The 19,880-nt window shown below is 36.5% G+C and overlaps 1 protein-coding gene across 1 annotated transcript; it reads right to left on the minus strand.

Annotated features, from left to right (window-relative positions):
• Nucleotides 1-1,258: 1,258 nt before the first annotated feature.
• LOC132184064 (dehydrogenase/reductase SDR family member FEY-like) lies at nt 1,259-18,993 on the minus strand. Its single transcript, XM_059597548.1, has 8 exons — nt 18,532-18,993; nt 18,316-18,436; nt 17,976-18,093; nt 17,043-17,179; nt 15,712-15,813; nt 8,361-8,453; nt 4,401-4,473; nt 1,259-1,968 (listed from the first exon to the last, which is right to left on the minus strand). Exons 1-8 carry the CDS (start codon nt 18,792-18,794, stop codon nt 1,715-1,717), a joined length of 1,161 nt encoding a protein of 386 aa, XP_059453531.1. The 5' UTR covers nt 18,795-18,993; the 3' UTR covers nt 1,259-1,714.
• Nucleotides 18,994-19,880: the final 887 nt, after the last annotated feature.

Consider the following 19,880-nt stretch of genomic DNA (forward strand, 5'->3'; position numbering starts at 1 on the left):
CGGCATGCAGCATAGTTGGTCAAATGATGTTACCATGAGGTAGTGAGTGGCGGTGGATCACATTGTCATTTTGTGTTGTGTTTTTGTATGTGTCGTTGAAATCATCTATTGTGTTTATGTTGTGGTTGTTATGAAATTGGTGACTTGTAAGCAAACACTTGTATCTCATATGTGTTTTGAGTTGAATGTTGTTTTGTATATCTTAAACTTCATTAGTAGTTTTATTGTATTTAAGTTGCATTGTGTTTATGTAATGATAGTCAACAATTAACAAGCAACTTAAATACAATAACACTACTGACATTATTGTAAGGTACTACCCTTACATTATTGTTACTTAAGAAAAATGATAGTCACAACAATTAACAAGCAACAACATTAAAAATCACTAGTGATAGTGGTTCAGTGGTTCAAGGAAATCTTCAAAGTGGTTGGGCATATACTAGGGTGTAGGTTCGACTCTGCAATGAAGAATCACTTATATATGCCTGATTAATATTAGTTGTATTGATCTTATTAATGTCCTAGTGGGATTGAGCCAAGCTATTACTCAATTAGTCTTGAGGGACGTGCCGTCTAAGCTCCTCCTGAGCAATTTTCAGTGGGCAGATGATGTTACCATGATCATGCACAAGTAGTAGGAATAGTTTATCACCCCGCCTACCCTTATAATTAGAAGAAGAAAAAAAAAAAATACAGAATTGATAGAAAAATGCACTATATCAAAAATCCTTTTAATTCCTTGAGAGATGAGAGACTGATATTGAACAATCTAGCCCACAAAAAAACATATCGTATAATTAGAATTGTATGACGCAACATACTTTACAAGGTTCAAGTGTATGGTTTCATTATGTTGGAATATACTCCATATTCAATAGATGTTCAATCATTTCCTTTATATCTTAAACTTCATTAGCCAAGTTGAAATTAGCCATGTAATTTTCCTTCCTAATTTTCAATTTCAATGGCCATGTCATCCGCTAAGGATAAGAATTCTTCCCATTTTATGGTCATGATTTAAAATTGCTGTATCTAACTATGAACATAATGTCACATTATTTGATATTATGTTACATCATTTGATGCACCAATTGTAAACTCTGATCATGAAATGAACACTACTTATTTAAAAGAAATGGAGAAAAATCTTATCCGACCAATTGGGCCTAACATTTGGATCCAAATTGATTGTGGCAACCAAACCCTTTTCGTTTAGCACTATAAATAACAATTAAACAAAAAAAAACCTTCCCACTAGAAACTTTTGTAACTCGAAGCTCTTAATTGTGCATTTTGCACAATGGTGTAACAACATAATGAAGTCAAACTTGTAAAATCACTGCTCCAACAAAGTTGCTAAATCTAATCAAGAGGTTAGTTGAGCTCACACAGATTGTAGAAATATTTTATGGCATTCATAACCATACAGACGTAATGGCATTCTAGCTGCTCCTTGTGTTAGCATTGTCCCAATAAATATAAAACTGGTAATTCACAATAACTGAACCAAGGACAGGGACACGACCAGAAAACTAAGATCAAATGCCACCAGAATGACAGGCACTTCAGTTTTCCTCCTCACTTCACAAGAGAATGGCCATCACTAAGCAATCAATTAAGAAACCGCCCTAAACAGCGTCTCGGACGAGAATTGAGTGTGTGCACCCGTTGAATACGATTTAGCGCTTCATAGCGTGACAGACGAAATAAACTACGCCCCATATCGGCATTGAACTTCTTCCCCTTGTAGAAGCCTCTCCACGGCATCGGAAGGGAGTCCAATCATCTCTAATGTCTTCTCCCACACTTGGTACGCAGTCTCAATGTTGTGTGCTTCCTCTGAAGGATTTGTTGGACGGCAATCATGAGAAAGGAAAGCACAAACAGGCCACTCATCTGCTTTCAGCAATTCACAGTACTCTGGAACCTGAGGATCTGTGGCCGCAAAAAGAGCACTCCTTGAACCTGCAGTGGCAGTGATTCATGACAAGGTTAGTTTGTATTTATTGATTTTGGGATAAACTGGGTGTAATTACTGCAAAGCACTCCTAAACAAATCTTTTTCTTGGCCGCAAATGAAGACATTTTTCTTTTCCCTCTTAATAAGTAGCTTTCTCCACATGGTAAATGATTTTGGATGAGAATTTACAGCCTACAGCAAGGTGGAAAAGCACTAATAGGTTTGATCCATGTAAGGTTACTGTGGAATCAGGGAGCATATATGGCATACTACCCCTTTCATGATGGATGGATCGGAGCTAGAAAGATTGGTCCTCTAAGGGCTGTCCCCTGTGGAAAATCTCTTGTTTTACCATGCACTTTATTTGGAAACAGAAATAGAAGGATTTTCTAGGAAATAACACAAGTTATATTCAAAAAATGAAAAAAAAAAAAGAAGCCAAGTGGCTCTTTTGCCTTACATTCACTATACATTTTAAAGCTCATTCCCACTAACGAGCAGCCATGGACAGGCCTAACCAACTTAAATTCCAACATGCATGCCTATGCCCATATGTGGTTAGGTGAGAACAGTTAAGCTCATCCCTGGCACCTGATCATTTGCAAAGCATCCTACACATGCCTTTAGTGTATGTAGGATTGACAGTGAAATAGGACACAAACAAAATGACAGAGATGCCAACATGGCAAATTAGGATAGACTGGGAGACAGCAATTAATTATTAGATATTATAAATATTTATAATATATATGACAAACAACAAAATTTGATGAATTCTATCTATAAACAAAAATTAGTAACTCTAGTGAATGGTAATCCAGGAAAGATCAAGATTTGAAATCAATCAGTATTCTTGGTAAGCAGTGAAAGTTTTTAAATAGTTATCCTCACTATTATTATTTCATGTGAAGCCCTCACTTCTTTTCTCTAGCTCATTCTAGAACCACAGAACCAAGAATAATTCAATGAAACTGAATTCCATCAAAATCATGTGTTTACAAACCCAAAAACTATAGAATTCAATCTAGTTGCAACCACAATTTGCAAGTCCACGGTATTCAAATCCAAATAAAATCCATCAGATTTAGCAAGAAATAAATAATTATTTACTTCTCTTTCCACTCGCTCATGAGAGTGCTACTCCCACTGCATAGACATCACCAAAAAACACAAACCAAATATTTCTAACTTACTCTGCCCATAGTGGGGGCTGCCTGGCAGAGTTGGCCTGACTGATTTTCTAGAGAGGGACAGAAAGAAAGATTGGCACAGCTAGTCTCCCTCTGGTTGTAAACATATTAAACTTCTCTGTTGTTTTGGGGTGAGGTACACTATAGTACACCTCATCAACATCTGTTATTATGGACCACTTCCACCACATCTTAGAAATAATGCCTAGCACCACCCCTGGTGCCTCCCAAAAGTGCACACACACAGACAAAGGAATTGAATTAATTTTTTTTTTTTGTTTTTGAGCTACCCCTGGTCCCTAAGGGGTAGTTCAATCGGCTGGAGACCACGCCTTATGAAGCGGAAGTCACTAGTTCGAATTCTCCTTCCCCCCTCTTGTGTGGACATGTCAAAAAAAAAAAAAAAAATTGATCTCAGTTCAGTTCCAAAAAAGAGAATTCAATTACAAATAAACCGAACTAAATTCTGCTAAAATGAAGTCCTTTGAGTTCTATCAAGATTTTGTGATGAGACAGCAGAACATCACCCATTACATTCTACGGTGGTAAGTTGTTGTCACTAAACTAACCATTATTTGGGTGTTACACCGGTTTATGCCTAGGATGTTGGTGCTGACAGGGTGGAGAGAGGTTTGGTTGTCATCAGAGTGGTTCGGTTTGTGCACTTATGCTTCTGATTATGTCGACAGTTTGGAGTAGGAATTATCGTACCTGTAATACTGTTGAACTTAACATCAACTTACTTAAATTCTTATTTCTAAGATAATTGTATGACTGGCTGAAAGATCTAAGCAGTTTCCACAGTTATTCTTTCTTGGATTTTACTGCTGGTTTATACTTTCGATTGTACCCACATCTAAAACAAATTAAGCCATGTCAAAGGTGTCTCTTAGGCGTCTTTAAAGACTTGTTCTTGATACTTGCTCCAACTTGCAAAAGAAACATGTCTCCTTTAGAGAAATATCTATGCTTATAAATTACCATCAAGCAACTCCTTTTTAACTATATGTTCAGCTATAGATGAGTCAAAATGGAGCCCATGGGTTTGAAGGGGAGGGGAGGGAACATAAAGGGGAAGTGTTCAAGCAAATAATATTATTACCAACTTGGGCCGAATTATTTACAATTACGAAATCAGAAGAGATTAATGTCTCAATAAGGATTAAAAACAACATGCTCAAAGATGTCTATATTATTCTGTACAAATGAGAAGATGAAACAGTTGTACTAGCATTTAGAGGACTCACCTTCTTGAGCATTAAAAATAAAATAGGGTATCAGATGATAAGCAGCTTGAACAATCTTGGGAAGATCTCTTGCCTGAAATTAAATAAAGTTAAGGATAAGAGAAATGAATAGATGCAGCTTGGCAACATTTTGAGATTACAAAGCCAACATTTCGTGCTATTTGTGAAATTTGGAGAAGGAAAGATTATCAAGAGAACCTCTTACTTTGACTTCTTCTGAGCTATCGTTAAAATCAAATGGTTGGCTGGTATATATAAGCATATCCTACATTGTTCCATGAGGGCCCTTACATGGGTCCCATTATATTTTTGAGGTCCACACATTTATAGCAAGGTGCCCCCTAAATATTCACTTTAAAAGGTAAGCATCACAATGGTCACTTTAACCATCACGTATAAACTAAATAGTGAGATTCTTCAGCTCCAACATGATGGCATGGCATGTTATTAAAACTGGTCAAAACTGTTCAATTAGAAGGGAGGAGCTCCTAGAACAATGAAACATTAAGCTTGTTTTAGTATCCCTTTGTGATTACTCTACAACATTCCTTCTCTTCTCATCCATGGAGGTAGCCAACTACATTATCTCTTACGTTTGTATTACCTTCTGTTAGTTTTGTCATTGGATCTCAGTGTTGCTGCGCTTCCATGGGAAAAAATGGTAGGCAGAGCTTTTTGCTAAACTACAAATAATACATAGAGTTGAAATATAATGGACTTGTTAAAGAGAAGAAGCATACCAACCTTCTTTGACCTATTTTAAAAGTTAAAAAAATTTGAGCAATTATCAGAGGGCACAAAATACCAGAGCCTAAACACAAACAAGCCAAAATTCAAGCACAAAAGATAAACCTCAACAGAGAAAGGCCATTTTTTTACAATTAGACTAGAAAAGATGGTGCCACAGTCCAGTAACCCGTATGAAAAGAAAATTGAAAACAAACCCAAACAAGAATGATATGATCTACACTCATAACTAAATGAATGGTTAACTTTGAGACTGAACAAGCCAAATCTATAAAAGACAAAAACCCCTAACCGTAGAATTTCCAAGTGAACAATTTGATGGATTTTTTTATTTTTTTTTGCTTTTTCTTTAAATATGTTGTTTTGCTAAGTACAGAAAGTAGGTAATCTTTAAAAATGTAAAGATGCTAAAGCTTAATAAGTTGATGCTATGAATATTACTCCTCAAATATGTAGGATCTATTAGTGCATCCCATTTTGACTTCGCAAATCTTAAGGTTGCCATTTGCATCAATATTCCTTTTTTTTTTTTTTTTTTTTTTTTTTTGGGTATAATTTAGTAAAACCAAAATATTTATATATATGGTGCAGGTAGATGGATTTTCAATAAGATTTGGCAATCCTTTAATTACATCAGATGAACAATAGGCACTTGTTAAGTATGATTTTATGTTAAATCATTTTAAAGGCTGTCAGGCTGATCTGGGGGGTGGTAAGGAAAAATCTTATGTTCAAATCTTTGTCACAGAAAACATATAAATAAAAATATACAGGTTAATTGCAACTATCCATCCTAAACTTATGGAGTCATTTACAATGTCCCTCAAAATTATAGATTTTTGCAATCAACACTCTAATGCAAAATTAATTTGCAATATCCAACATATCAACCAAATCAGGGTCAAAATTAACTGATTAGCAGGATTGACATTGCAAATTTATGTCCATTAATCTATTAATTTTGACACTAATTTGAGCAATAAGGTGGGCATTGCAAATAAATCTTGAATTAGAGTGTTCATCACAAAAACATATATTTTAGACAGACGCTTTGCATGACCCCATAATACGGTGGATAGCATGCAATGTCAGATGAGTAATTAACTGAACCCACAAGTACAATATCAAAGACTTGCAAGAACTTGTTTGTTATCATATTATAAAATTTTAAAGTTTGGCATATTTGACAATTATAAAAATGCATACCTAACACGTTCCCAAGTCCAAGTAATATATTTCCAAGGAATACTATGATAAACATATCATGAGAAGTGGCTTTGATGCTATGTGTATGAGAGAGAGGCTCTATGGAGAGTGGTAATGGATCTTAAATATGGCAGCTCGTGGGGTGGGTGGTATTCTAATAATGTTCATGGGTCATATGAGGTGGGTATTTGGAAAAACATAAAAAAATGGGTTGGGGGAGTTGTCTTGTCATACTAGATTTGAGGTGGGTGACGACTCAAAGATTAAATTTTGGTATGACATGTGGTGTGGGGATCAACCCTTAAGGTAGTTTTCTGGATTTATTCAGAAAACCTCGTTTTAGGGATGCTTCTATTGTACTTTCTAGTGACTCATCAATGGAGCTTAAACTCTATTAGAGTGGCGCATGATTGGGAGATTGATCTATTTACCTCGTTCTTTAATATGTTGTACTCTTTCTGTTTGAGACCCGTAGAAGGTGGGGGGGTGGCGTTGTTAAAGACAAGTTACGTTGGGTCACTTTCAAGAGGGTCGTTCAATGTCAAGATCGTTCTACAATGTCCTAATTCCCCATGACAATACTCCTTTCCTTGGGAGTATTTGATGGAATAAGGTCCTTTTGGCAGTGGCCTTTTTTGCGACAACATTAAGGAGGATTAAGGAAGCGGCATATTTTGGTGGTAGATTGGTGTTGCATGTATATGGGGAATCCATTGATCATTTCTTACTCCATTGCGAGATAGTTTGTACTTAATGGAATACTATTTTCAACCTCTTTGGGTTAGATTGGGTCATACCTAGAAGAGTGGTAGACCTCTTTGTTTGTTGGAGAGGGCCATTTGGTAGTTCTCATTGTGCAGCAGTGTGGAAGATGGTTCTAGCATGCTTTGTTAAAGTAATGATTAAATTTACTTATTTCTATCAGCTTAAGCTCTTGGGATAACTGATGATTTAACATGGTATTAGAACCAAAGGTCCTAGGATCAGACTTTGACTCTGTCAATTCACCTTCCATTTCAATTAAATATTCTACGTGTTGAACCTTAAATATTAAAAGGGAGCTTAAACCCATACATGAGGGAGAGTTTTAAAGTAATGATTAAGTGATCAAATTTACGTTTTCTTATCAACTTAAGCTTTTGGAACAAACAGTAATTTAACATGGAATCAAAGCCAAAGGCCCTCAAAATCGAACCTTGACTCCATCATTTATCCCTCATTTCGATTAAATATTTCACGTGTTGGGCCTTACCTATTAAAATGGAGTTTGAGCCCACACGTGAGAGGAGTATTAAAGTAATAATTAAATTATTAAATTTACATCTTCTTATCAGCTTAAACTTTTCGGACAAATGGTGATTTATCATAGTATCAGAGCCAAAGGTTTTCAAATCGAACCTTGACTCCATCAATTCACCCCCCATTTCAATTAAATATTTCACGTGTTAGGCCTCACCTATTAAAAGAGAGTTTGAGCCCACAAGTGAAGGGGAGTGTTAAAGTAATGATTAAATTTACTTTTTAATATGGCTATCAGCTTAAGCTTTTAGGATAACTGATGATTTAACATGCTTAATTAAGAGTCTTTGGAGAGAAAGAAATTATCATAGTTTTGAAGACCATGAGAGGATAGAAGTAGAATTAAAGGTGTTCTTTCTCATTACTTTACCATTGGATGGCTGCCATTGATTGCTTTCAATTTTCTAGCTTTCATGATTTTCTAGATATGGTTTCCTTTTTTAGCTAGGTGTTTCTCTTGTATACTTCATGTGTAATTGAGTTGCGCTTTTGCACTTTTTAATAGATTCCATTTACTTATCAAAGGGGGCAAAAAAAAGAAAACCCCAACATTACTTCTCCTATTAGAAAACCCATCAAAATTTGTGCCTGTGTCAGGTGGCGTGGGTACGTAGGTGCAGGTTACAGTTTATGTTAAGGAAAATGCATATATGGAAACAAAATGAGATGCCATATGGATAAGAGATTGAAAACCTACAAGAGACTTACAACATTTGTTTGCACAATTCCAGGAGATACACATAATACACTAATGGTAGCTTCAGCAGGTAGCCGCTTATGGAGGACACTGCTAAACATAACCTGCAATTAAAAAAAAAAAACTACCATTTTAATTCATTGTTTACAATAATTCACTTTTCACTATGTATGATTCTGTGGCCTTAAGAACTGATATTCAGATTCAAGAAGCTAACAATGATCATAGCCAAAACTTAAAAAGAAAAAAGACACTTTTTTTTTTTTTGATAAGTAAAGATGCATTATCAAAGCGCAGAGTTATACAAGAGAGCGACTAAGGGGGAGAAAAAGAAGAAGAAAACATAAAAAGGAAATCAGGGAAACTAATCACTAAGGGCGCTAGCCAACCAGCAGCCCAAGTGAATAGGGTGTACAAGAAAAAGTGTGTGAGATCCTCAATATTCCTAGACAAGTCCTCGAAACATCTAGCATTTCTTTCAATCCAGATGCACCACATAAGACAAAGAGGAACCATCTTCCACACAACAGCATTGCGAGCTTTGCCACCCGCCCACCAAGAATCATACAGCCCCCTAACACTGCCAGGCATCACCCAACACAAACCAAATTGAGAGAAAACGGCATTCCACAAGATACGAAAAAAGACACATTATTAACATTTGTATCAAGAATTTTTTTTTTTTCCCAATAACAGATTTATATTGCCAAAAGGAACACTCAAGTACATCAGATGAATGACACCTTTTCTCTAATTGATGGATAAGTTATATATACCCGGTGAGTTTTGAACACATGCCCACTCCATTCTATTCTTGTGAGGAAGGGGGAATAAAAGGTGCCATTTAAGTTGAAGTTCATTGGCGATGAACAACACAAAAATTGTCCATACCTAATTCCATCTGACAGAAATGGAAACAATTTTCTACAATCAAACAGTAGAAGCATTTTAGAAATAAGGGTATTATCAAAGTAATTACTATAACGTCCCACCCCAATGACACAATATTGTCCACTTTTGGCTCCTCCCCGAACTAAACTTCTCAGGAGGTCACCCATTCTTGTACTACTCTCGCATAAGCACGCTTAACTACGAAGTTCTAATAGGTTCATGGTCATCACAACTTTAAAACGCATTGTTTCAAGAAGGATGTGAGTATACATATAAGTACATCTTCATCTCCATACCCAGGCAATGTGGCCATAGGTAACCACCTGAGAAGTCTGCTCGAGGAAACCAAAAATGAAAATATTGTGTTATTGGGGTGGAGCATTGCAAATGGTATCAGAGCGATTGCCCAGCATAAGATGGGAGAGCCTGCACAAGCCCATGAGGGTCCCCAATGAGGATGTTGGGTCCCAAGAAGAGGTAATTGTGGTGTCCCACATCGCCTGGGTTTAGGGATGAGGATATGCTTATATGTATACAAGCACCCTTCTTTAAACAACGCGTTTTAAAGCCGTGATGGCCATGAACCTATCAGAATTTCGCAATTAAAGCGGCTTATACAAGAGTAGTACCAGGATAGGTGACCTCCTAGGAAATCTGGTTTGAGGAAGCCAAAAACAAACAATATTGTGTCATTAGGGTAGGGCGTTACAATTACCAAGATAGAAAGAACTTTAAAAATCTGTTAGGATTCAATCATTCAACAGCTCTTGTGTCTCTTGTATCCACTTATTTGGACACTCATCAAATGGTAAGCCTGACTTAAATGAAAAATGTGCAGAATTATGTTGGCACAATGCATCATTATCAAGAAACAAATACTTTCCAGCACTCATATAATTGTTTGCTTCTTCTGCTTACAAAGAAATATGCAAGCCCAGCTAAACTTAAATACTTGATATTGTATATTCATGCTCCCATGTCTAAAAATTTTTTTAGCTGCAGTGTGCAATACTGTCACCATGTCAAAAGATAGAAAACACTTTGTCCACAAAATGATAGTTCATTGGTTGTGGTAGGTAAACAAGTACAAGTCTTAAGAGCATCAACAAAGATGTATAAGGCCAAGAAAAACAAAGGGAATGGTGGCTTAATCAGGATGAAGTGGATGAGAACAGAAAACTTCTATTACAGTTCAACTACAAAATTTCAAGATATTGGAAAAAGGCCAACCTACAATACAATCTACAATATGAAAAGCAAGGTGTGATTGACCTTTCCATAAAGCCTGCTAACCGTCTCCTAAAGGTTTTTGAATGTTAGGACAAATGCTTCATGTTGAATAACGACTGGGACTAAAAGAATGAGAAAAATTTAGTTTAGGAACCACGTCATCTGTGTTGGGAAGTGGCTATGGAGGTGTTTGGAAGTGGCCATGCAATTGAAGAAGAAATCTAGGCCTTAAACCAAAGTGTAGAATTGATAACAAAATTCATCAAGAGCATCAATGACTGCATTATCAGGTCCCAGGAGTATACGCATAACTATAGGGCGCTAGCTACCTCTAATTCCCTGAAAGTACATATGATTTCAAAACGTTTGATTACAAATTCAAGCTAAACCCCTTACAGCATTTGTATATGGCTGGAAGTTACCAATAAACTCTAAATTTCAAAAATCATAGAAATTAAAACAAAAGGAAACCAGCATTGTGCAATGCCAAAAGTCATTAAAACTAAATACGTCATTTTCTGGTAAGTAGTATAAATTTTGTCAATAAAAGGTGGAAACAAGTACACAGGTAGTGTCACTATATCCTCCAAGAAATTACATCCTAAGAATCAAAAGAGAAATAAAATCCAGAAAACATGAAAAGCGAGGCTGCCTAATGCCATCATCATCCAATCATACAAAGATCCTATGAACATAGACTTTAGCAAGGTTAAGCTCGACATCATTGAAATCCTGGTATATGGCTGGAAGTTATCAAAAAACTCTAAATTACATTAGACCCCTTACAGCATATGTATATGGCAATAAGTTATCAAAATTTCCAAAATCATGAAATTAAAACAAAAGGAGACCAGCAGTGTGCAATGCCAAAAAAAGCATAAAGATTAAATGCATCATTTTCTGATTAGGAGTAGAAATTGTCAATAAAAGGTGGAAAGAAGTACAAAGGAGGTGTACACTATATCCTCCAAGAAATTACATCCTAAAATTCAAATGAGAAATAAAATCCAGAAAAGAATGAAAATCAAGGCTGCCTAATGCCATCACCATCCAATCATACAAAGACCCAATGAACATAGACTTTAGCAAGGTTAAACTAGACATCATTGAAATCGTGGTGATTCCTGTCTTGCCAAAGCATCTACATAATAAGAAGAGGTATAGCCCTCCAAATCTAACTAGTCTCATGGCAATCAAATCTACCTTTTCAACATGCCAGAACTTCCACAACCATCCTAGACATCACCCAATGCACTCTGGTTAAAGATAGCAACGAGTGACCACTGTTCCCTTGCAACAGCACAATGTAATAAGAGTTGATTTACCGTCTCACTGCTATTCTAACAATTCAGCACCATTCCACAATTGCTATCCCTTGCATCCCCAAGATTATTAACACTCAAAATTTCACTCAAAACCACTGTCCATACAGAAAATTCTACTTTACATGGGACCTTTTCACACAGATGCTCTTTCAAGGAACATGCCAACTGCACTTCCTTTCAAAGCTTCATAAAAGAGCATACCACAAATATTCCTGTCCAAGACAACCTCCAAACATAAAATCATCTCCTCTGTCTGAGTATAACAGATCAAGTAGGGAATTGACTGTCTCTAATTCCTAATACTAAAAGGGTCTCAAGAATTTGAAACTTAAAACCCACTCCAGATGTTCCAAAATGTCAAGTTACAGAACAACCCTTCTTTTCTATCAGAGAAAGATCATGAAATTGATTCTCTAGTCCCCCTGTGCCAAATATCATATGAAAAACATACCCTACCACCATCTTCCACCTTATAAATAAACAAGTTTAGATAACAACTCAAGCAATCCTTATGCTCTTCCACAAACTTGTCCCATGAGATCCTCTCACCAATGCAGTTGTCCAGTGACCCCAGGTTCTACATATTTTACACTAGTAACCAATATCCAAAAATGGTATATATATTCGTCAACAACCCCTCCCACAAAATTCCCATTGCAATCTTTCCAAACTATTAGCATTCATGAGATAGGCTAGAAGAAAGACAGAAAAAAGACAGCAAAACCCTTTTTCTTTCTTTGTTAACCAGCTGGAAAGCTGCTCGAGTGTTATACCACCATATGAATCTAGACACTATACCAATTGTGGTTGGCCTAAGAATTTCCAGAGTACTCTTGTCATGATGTTGATCTGGCTTCTGCAACTATGCATCCGCATAACTTGAGCTCTACACACCAGAGAGCTCTTCACTTGATGTACCTGCTGTAAACCACCATTTTGTTGGGTAGTGGCTTATTTCTAATTTTTTTTTTTCCCAGTAACAACTCCCTAACTAGATCAAACAAATAGAGCTCCATTGGATGAATCAACTTATCCCTCCAAACCCGGGTAAAAAATTCAGGAAAAAACCTAGGTCAACAAAGTTAAAAAAAGAAAAAGAAAAAAGAGAGGAGATTATTTGTTGGTTAGATCATTTTATGCAATTCAATAGATGGCAATGCCTATTAAAAATGCTGAAGTGGGAAACAATATGTTGCAACATATAATAACCACGGGAGGGGAGAAAAAAAAGGGAGAATAAATCTGGTAATGAGGAATATTTATGCTTATGCCAAAAGTTGACTAAGAAAGGTAATAAAGTATAAAAAGTAGATAAGCATGACCAACTGGCTACTGCTGCATAGGTACTTGAGGGTGCTAGTCATGTAAAATCTGCTAATAAAACCACAGGAAAAAAAAAAAAAACTCTTCCCTCAAGCCTTAATGAAACTCTACCAGACCTTTTTTTTTACAGAATAATATGTCTGTTAACTTGTTCCGCTATTATTTCAAATGACTTTATTAACATGTTCATAATTACACTGCATCCAGACATATGTTCCTAAAGCAAAAGTAAAGTATATACAGATACACACACTAATCTTCTGCTTAGTTCCCATTACTTTTAAGTAATACACATTTTATCAGGAGGAGAAACCTTGTCTATGGCAGGAATTACAAAGGTTTCCTAAAGAATACGACCTAAGCTTTAAAACATCTATAGAATCTACTAAAGCGTGAATGAATGTAGTGCCAAAAACATGTGACCAAAGCATGTGACTAATCATACAAGGATCATAAAAATTTCAGCTCAATAGGCAGCTGTATGCCATTAAAAGTGTGGTCATTTTTCTCTCCATATTATCTACATAATGAAAAGAGGGGTTGCATTCCAAAAGAGACGTAAGCCATGGAAATTTTGTCCATGGTAAGCCGAGTTAGCATTTGGAAATTTTAAGTTGTACTAAATGATGGATTGCTTTTCTTATTGTTATTATATTGGCAATGTTATTTTTATTAACAGTACTATTATTAGTATTAGAATATTAGTACTAGTGGCTCAACGAAAATAGAATGATAATGCCATCTATTGATATAACTCTCCAACAAGTCATTAATTATAGTCAGAGTTAGCCTTTGTGGCCAAAGTCAGGAAGGGAGATGGGCCTTTGCGGCTAAGTGTCTCTCTTTGTTTGTCATGATTTCTAAGTTATTGAATAAATTTCAGCAGTCCCACACAGCTTACACATTTAAAAGCATTACAAACTATAAGACAAGTACACATCCACCCATTAATTGTATGCTTTAATGGGAACCCACTTGATTACTAATGATTTTGGCATGTCCATGTCTCGCTGTGACACTGATGCAGCCATGGAAGAAATGTCAAGTTGTTGTCCTTAGACTGATTTTCATTTTTGGTAACTAACAGCTTTTCGTGCATGAGGCTTACATGCCATTCCAATTAAATAAAAACCTATATGGTAGGGGTGGGAGTCGGATAATTTGGTTACGAAAATGGGGTTTTCACATTTCGCACCGCCATTGTCGGTGAAGTCGAAATTTTCACTAACTTATTCCGCCAACTTTTTGTTCCGGTACCAAATGGTAGTCGGTAATGTCGGTTCGGTAATATAAGTTGGTAATGTCGGTAATATTGGTCAGCAAAGTCGGTCAGTAAAGTCGGTTCGGTAAGAAAATGTTATTCCGCCTACCGAACCGAGTTTGTCTAAAATAGAAAAAGTCTATTGCCTACTGGCCATCGGTTAAGCAGTGTCGGTAGGTGTTGGTCGGTAGGCGGTCGATAATCGGTAGGCAGTTAATTTGCCCACCCCTACTATATGGTTATAACGCTGATGTTATAGGTGCCTAGGATTAAAACAGTTTTTAGATTGATTTATTATTTGAGTTGACAGTTTTTTAATATGCTGGGGCAGATCTGAAATATCGAAATATTCATGCATATATATTATTTTTGTAAGGCATGTTCTCAAATATTTGGTCTAGATTATTCTAAAATATTTAATGGCATTAAGAGTTTTTTTATTAGGTTTTGTTAGATCTTCAATTTACTAGTCAATTTAGGAATCTTAATGCTAGTAGCGCAATGAAGAGAGTCTCTGTACATATTTATTCTTAATGTAATCAAAAAATTCAAACTTGATTAATGGAATATTAAGCATTTTGAATATTGGCGCATCTTGGCCTTATGTGTGGTTTTCTCTCTCTTCTTCTTTGTGCACTGCACTGTTCATGTTACTTTCCACAGCCCCTGAACGGCCACTAATTTATCCCTCTTCTTCTCTTAGATCATACCTCTTTTCTTACATCTATTAAAACCCTAGAACCCCACATACTTTCCATAGCCATTCGCTATCAAAAAAACAAATCAAAACAAACCATTCAAACCACCACTGCCTAGATAATCTGGCAACCTGTTTTCTTCAAGAATAGATCCATTTGCCTTCAAACTTGACACCAAATCAATCCCACATTCTAAAAGCACCAACACCTCTCCCTCATCATTACAAACACTCAAATCATAAATTTTCCTTTATACAGTCCACCACAAAGCACAAGTAGACAGATCCCCTAAATCTATCCTACATCAGAGACGCATCTCAAACCATGTCTTGAAAGCATTTTTAAAAATTATGATTACCATACAGTTAAACAGTATTTATCCAGGGTGAATGTAGGTATAAGAAAAATAAAGAGTGTGTCCGCTAGTCCAAAAGAAAGGCATACTTAAGTCACCTGAAATGTGAATAAGGGATCTAAATTAAAACAGCAACCTAGAATAGACAACACGAGATTCTAATAGGAAATGAAGTGACAAAAGGAAAAAGACAAAAAAAAAAAAAAATCAAGCAAATCCAAGAATTTTTTTCCAGGCCATCAAATGTTTAAAGGAATAAATATAGAATTCAAAGTGAACCTGTGCTAGCTTGCTGCTCGAGTATCCCACTAAGCTTGTATATTTCCTTTTCCCAGAAACAACATTCATATCTTCTACATCAACAAAGCCAACATAATGCATCTACAGAAAGAAAAATGTCTCAGACTTAAAAGAACTAAATTGATTATAAAAATATGAAAAGGGTTGACATGAATAATGTATTAACTACTAGCTTATTACCTTGGTACTTGCAAATAATCATTTAAGCAGCTTATAATTTAAACCTTGAGCCGCATGTAAGTTTAATTTGGATATCTAAAAAATACAATTCGGAAGGTCACTCCAACTATACTATTCTGCATTTAAATAAACGCAGTTAAAAAAAAAAAGTGAAAAAAAAAAAACAGAATTTTGGGGGTCAAGATTGATTTTTTTATTTTTTTTATATATATATATGCAAGTTACAGACAATTGGGTCTTAAACCAGGACCTCACCCTCGAACCATATTCTTATGGGGGAGAAGAGGTGCCATTTGAGCAACAGCTCGCTAGCAAGAACAATAGAAGTTTTCTTCTCAACGGATGTCTTATCTACTAACTTATGCTTCTAAAATTCCTAAATAGAAGCTTTTAACATAGAAAGGATTATTCATCTAAAGCACAAAAAGCTCACAGAAACAAATAAACCTAGTTAATGATATAGCATTAGCCAGAGCGTGTCTTTACATTTTTCATTCCAGAAACTGATTTTTAAGCATTTTCATTCCATAGATACAAAGGATATATCTATGGAATTAGATAAATTTTCAGAAGCCAAAGTTTACTATTGTTTTCATCTAATAGTATGAGACAATCAAATTGTAATAGAAAGGTATGTCGACAACTGGAACAAATGGGAACGGGAATTTGTATAAGAAATAATGTATGTAATAGAAAGGTCACTTAAAAATTCTAAGAAAGTTTTGAGGCAGTTTAGTGGAGCCCAGAGATAAATTTTATCCAAAACCTTTTGGGTTATTAACAGCTTAGGATTTTTATTTTATTTTATTTTTTTCCTTTTCTTTTCTCAGTAATCATACAAATTAAAATTGTTAAAATTGGAGATAGTTACCTACACCATTAAGAAATTAGATGTAAAAATTAGAAAGAAATCATGACTAGTTGCGATACCAAGATTACAACAACCATCAGCACTAGGAAAATTACGTGCTTTGCTGAGAAATAACTTGTAATAACAGATAATGAAAAAGAAAGATCACTGATAAAGATTGCATCTACCAAAGATTGTACATTTTCATTTGTGCAAATTACACGATAAAGCATCATGCGTGTGGGCATGCATATGTATGTGTGATAACAGTGGAACTTACAATGGAATTCAGATTAATAATTCGACTTGGAGAGCCTTTGAGAAGAGATGGCAAAAGCAATATTGAAAGCAATGCTGGAGCCAAATGATTCACTTGCATGTGTGCTTCATACCCATCTTTAGAAAATTTTTGTGGCTCTGGATACAATGAAGTCAATGTGTATCGTTAATAGATATAGCCAAATCATAAACAAATTCAACTTCAATAGTCTATGTTAAAATGTTTTTACCATACCACGAAATAGGAAAGCACCCAAATAGTCGACAACAGCTAGGAAACTTAAGAGTTACAACAATTTGCTCTTGCAAAGGGTAAGGATATAAAATGCTGAACATGTGCATTGTCAAATGGTAATTTACCAAAAAAAAAAGTAAGGAAAGTGCAACAAGGTAGCAAAAATTTCTAGGAAAGTGCAGAGCTTAGACCTGCTGTTGATGGGGTGCAGCAAATAAAAAAGACATAGTTTGAGCAATTCAAGAAAACAATAAAACATACATGCATGCACGCATATCATTGCAATGTCAAAGCTAAACCCAAGTTGTGTCGAGGTAGGTGATATAATCCCTCACATGCTGGAATGAAAACTTTCAGCTACTTGACTCAGTTCCATTAACTAAAGGAGCTTCCAAGCTTAACTCAAGCTCAAGTTGAGCATAGAAAAGCCAGCTTGAACTTAGCTTGTCATTATTCAGCAAAAATTAAACTTTTTTGACCTTTTTCTTTTTTCCTCCAGATATGTCAAGATAAAACTTGAGTACCAAACTCAGACTTCACCCACACACATAACTACCAAATAAGAAATCAACATCTTTTCCTACCTACGAAATACAGCCCCTGAATACTGATTTATGAATAATGCAGTAGTTTTATAACTAGAAATTATAATGCAGTAGTTTTTTACCCTGGGAAAAAAATTGCATTCGAAATACGAACCTCCAATGGAAAATATTCCGGCATTGTTAATAAGAACATGCAAAGGTCCCATTCGTGCATTCCATGCTTCAGCAAATCTAGCGACAGAATCCAATGAGAGAAGATCAAGCTCCATCACCTTCAAAAGCCACGGTATCATGTCAGCCATAACAATACAATTAGCATCATTAATAAAAGTGATTATATATTCCAGAAAAAAAGCATATTATAGCAGGCACATCACGAATTAAAAAGACAAAAAGTCTAAAACAAATTAGCATCAACAGTACTCTGACTAACATGAAAAAAATTCTAGGAGAAGCGATAATTTTGGGCAAAGAAAGTTGCAGGATGCAAATACCTCGATATTGAGAGGGAGACCCATTCCGGACCATTCGGTCTGCCATTTCTGGATCAATTCGTGCGCCGCTTTGGTGTTCCTCACAGCCATCACAACGTGCGCCCCTGCCTCTGCCAACTGCCTATTGAAATAATTCCCCAAAAAAGAAAAATCAAAAACCTCGTAATAATGAGGTGAGCTTTATTTTGTACGGGCAAGAGACAATGGGAGCGGAACCTGGCGATTTCGCGGCCGATACCGCTGGTGGAGCCGGTGACAATGCAGGAGAAATCGTTGGCGGGAGGCAAAGGCAAAGGGTTCTGCAAGTGGCTGGCAATAATCCTCTGGAACAGCATTTCGTATATCAAATACATCCACCCTCTCAGCCATTCAATCCATCCCAACGCCTCTTTCTTCCGCTTCTGCTTCTGCTTCAGCTGCTTCTTCTCCTCCTCCTTCTCCCCCTCCACTTCCCCTGACGAAGAAGAAGTCCTTGCCATCTCAAACCCCCTGTGTGTGCTGTGTGCAGTTTACACTCCCAGATCTGTCTTGTTCGGTAGGACCAATTTCTTCTCAGCAGGAATAAAACAAGACCGAAAGAGGGAAGGGGTTTGACCCGTGAGCACTGAGCAGTTTCAACTTTCAACACAGTGTAGGAATCTATCTGGACTGCTGAAGGCCAATTGGCAAAACTCCTTTAGTGATTCTTGCTTATATTCTAATTTTTCTTTTTTTCTTTTTTAAATACACTACTACTGACATATGGGCATCAAAGGGGCATCAAAGATTTAAGGGTAGATCTCTCATCTCTGGTACGGAGACTTACAAGAGATTCATTAGGTTTAACGACTTTATTTTTGTCGACCTCAATTTTACTTCGTATCATAGCAATTTCTATTGGTTAGAAGCAAATTTTCGTTTATTTTTATGCTTGTTGATGACAGTTTTTCGAGAGATGACGTGGCACTGAATCCAATATGTGTTGGTCTGCAAAAAAAGGAAATAGGATAAAAGCTGCCAAGGTGTGCCGGCGGAGGATAGCTCCGATGGCTAAGTCAGTAGATGATTTGAGAGAAGGAGAGAGCAAGTGACCAAGAATAGCTTGAGAGTGATTACCCGAATACTACGTTGGACCTTTCATTTTATAGGCATCAAGTAGCGGTTAGTGTTCCTTGATTCTCAGCCCCACGTTCCCGAGGATCTGTTGTGCACAATGTTAAGAAGGTGGATCATGGGATCGTGGGTTGCTCCACAATCATGAGATTGTGGGTTTGGTGGGTGGCTCGGCCACGCTTGCTTTGGATGTGGGCTCCCGATTTATTCTCAGGCACATGTGGCTCGGTTCGGCGTTGACAGCTAGACCACGTATTGTTGAACGTGGGGCTTTGCTCGGACGCTGGGAGAAAGCCATGTTCATTAGTGAACGTGGCCTTTCTTCGCTTGGCGAAAGACCTTTATACCCTCGATTGGCTTGCTAGGTCTCGACCTGGCTATCTTTAGTGGGCTCGTATGTTATAACGGTCCTAGGGGCCTGTTGGCCTTGAAGTGGCCAATCCATTACCCAACAATTACCCCTCAATTTCCTT

Source organism: Corylus avellana, chromosome ca6 (genome assembly GCF_901000735.1).
Source record: "Corylus avellana chromosome ca6, CavTom2PMs-1.0".
Lineage (NCBI taxonomy): Eukaryota > Viridiplantae > Streptophyta > Magnoliopsida > Fagales > Betulaceae > Corylus > Corylus avellana.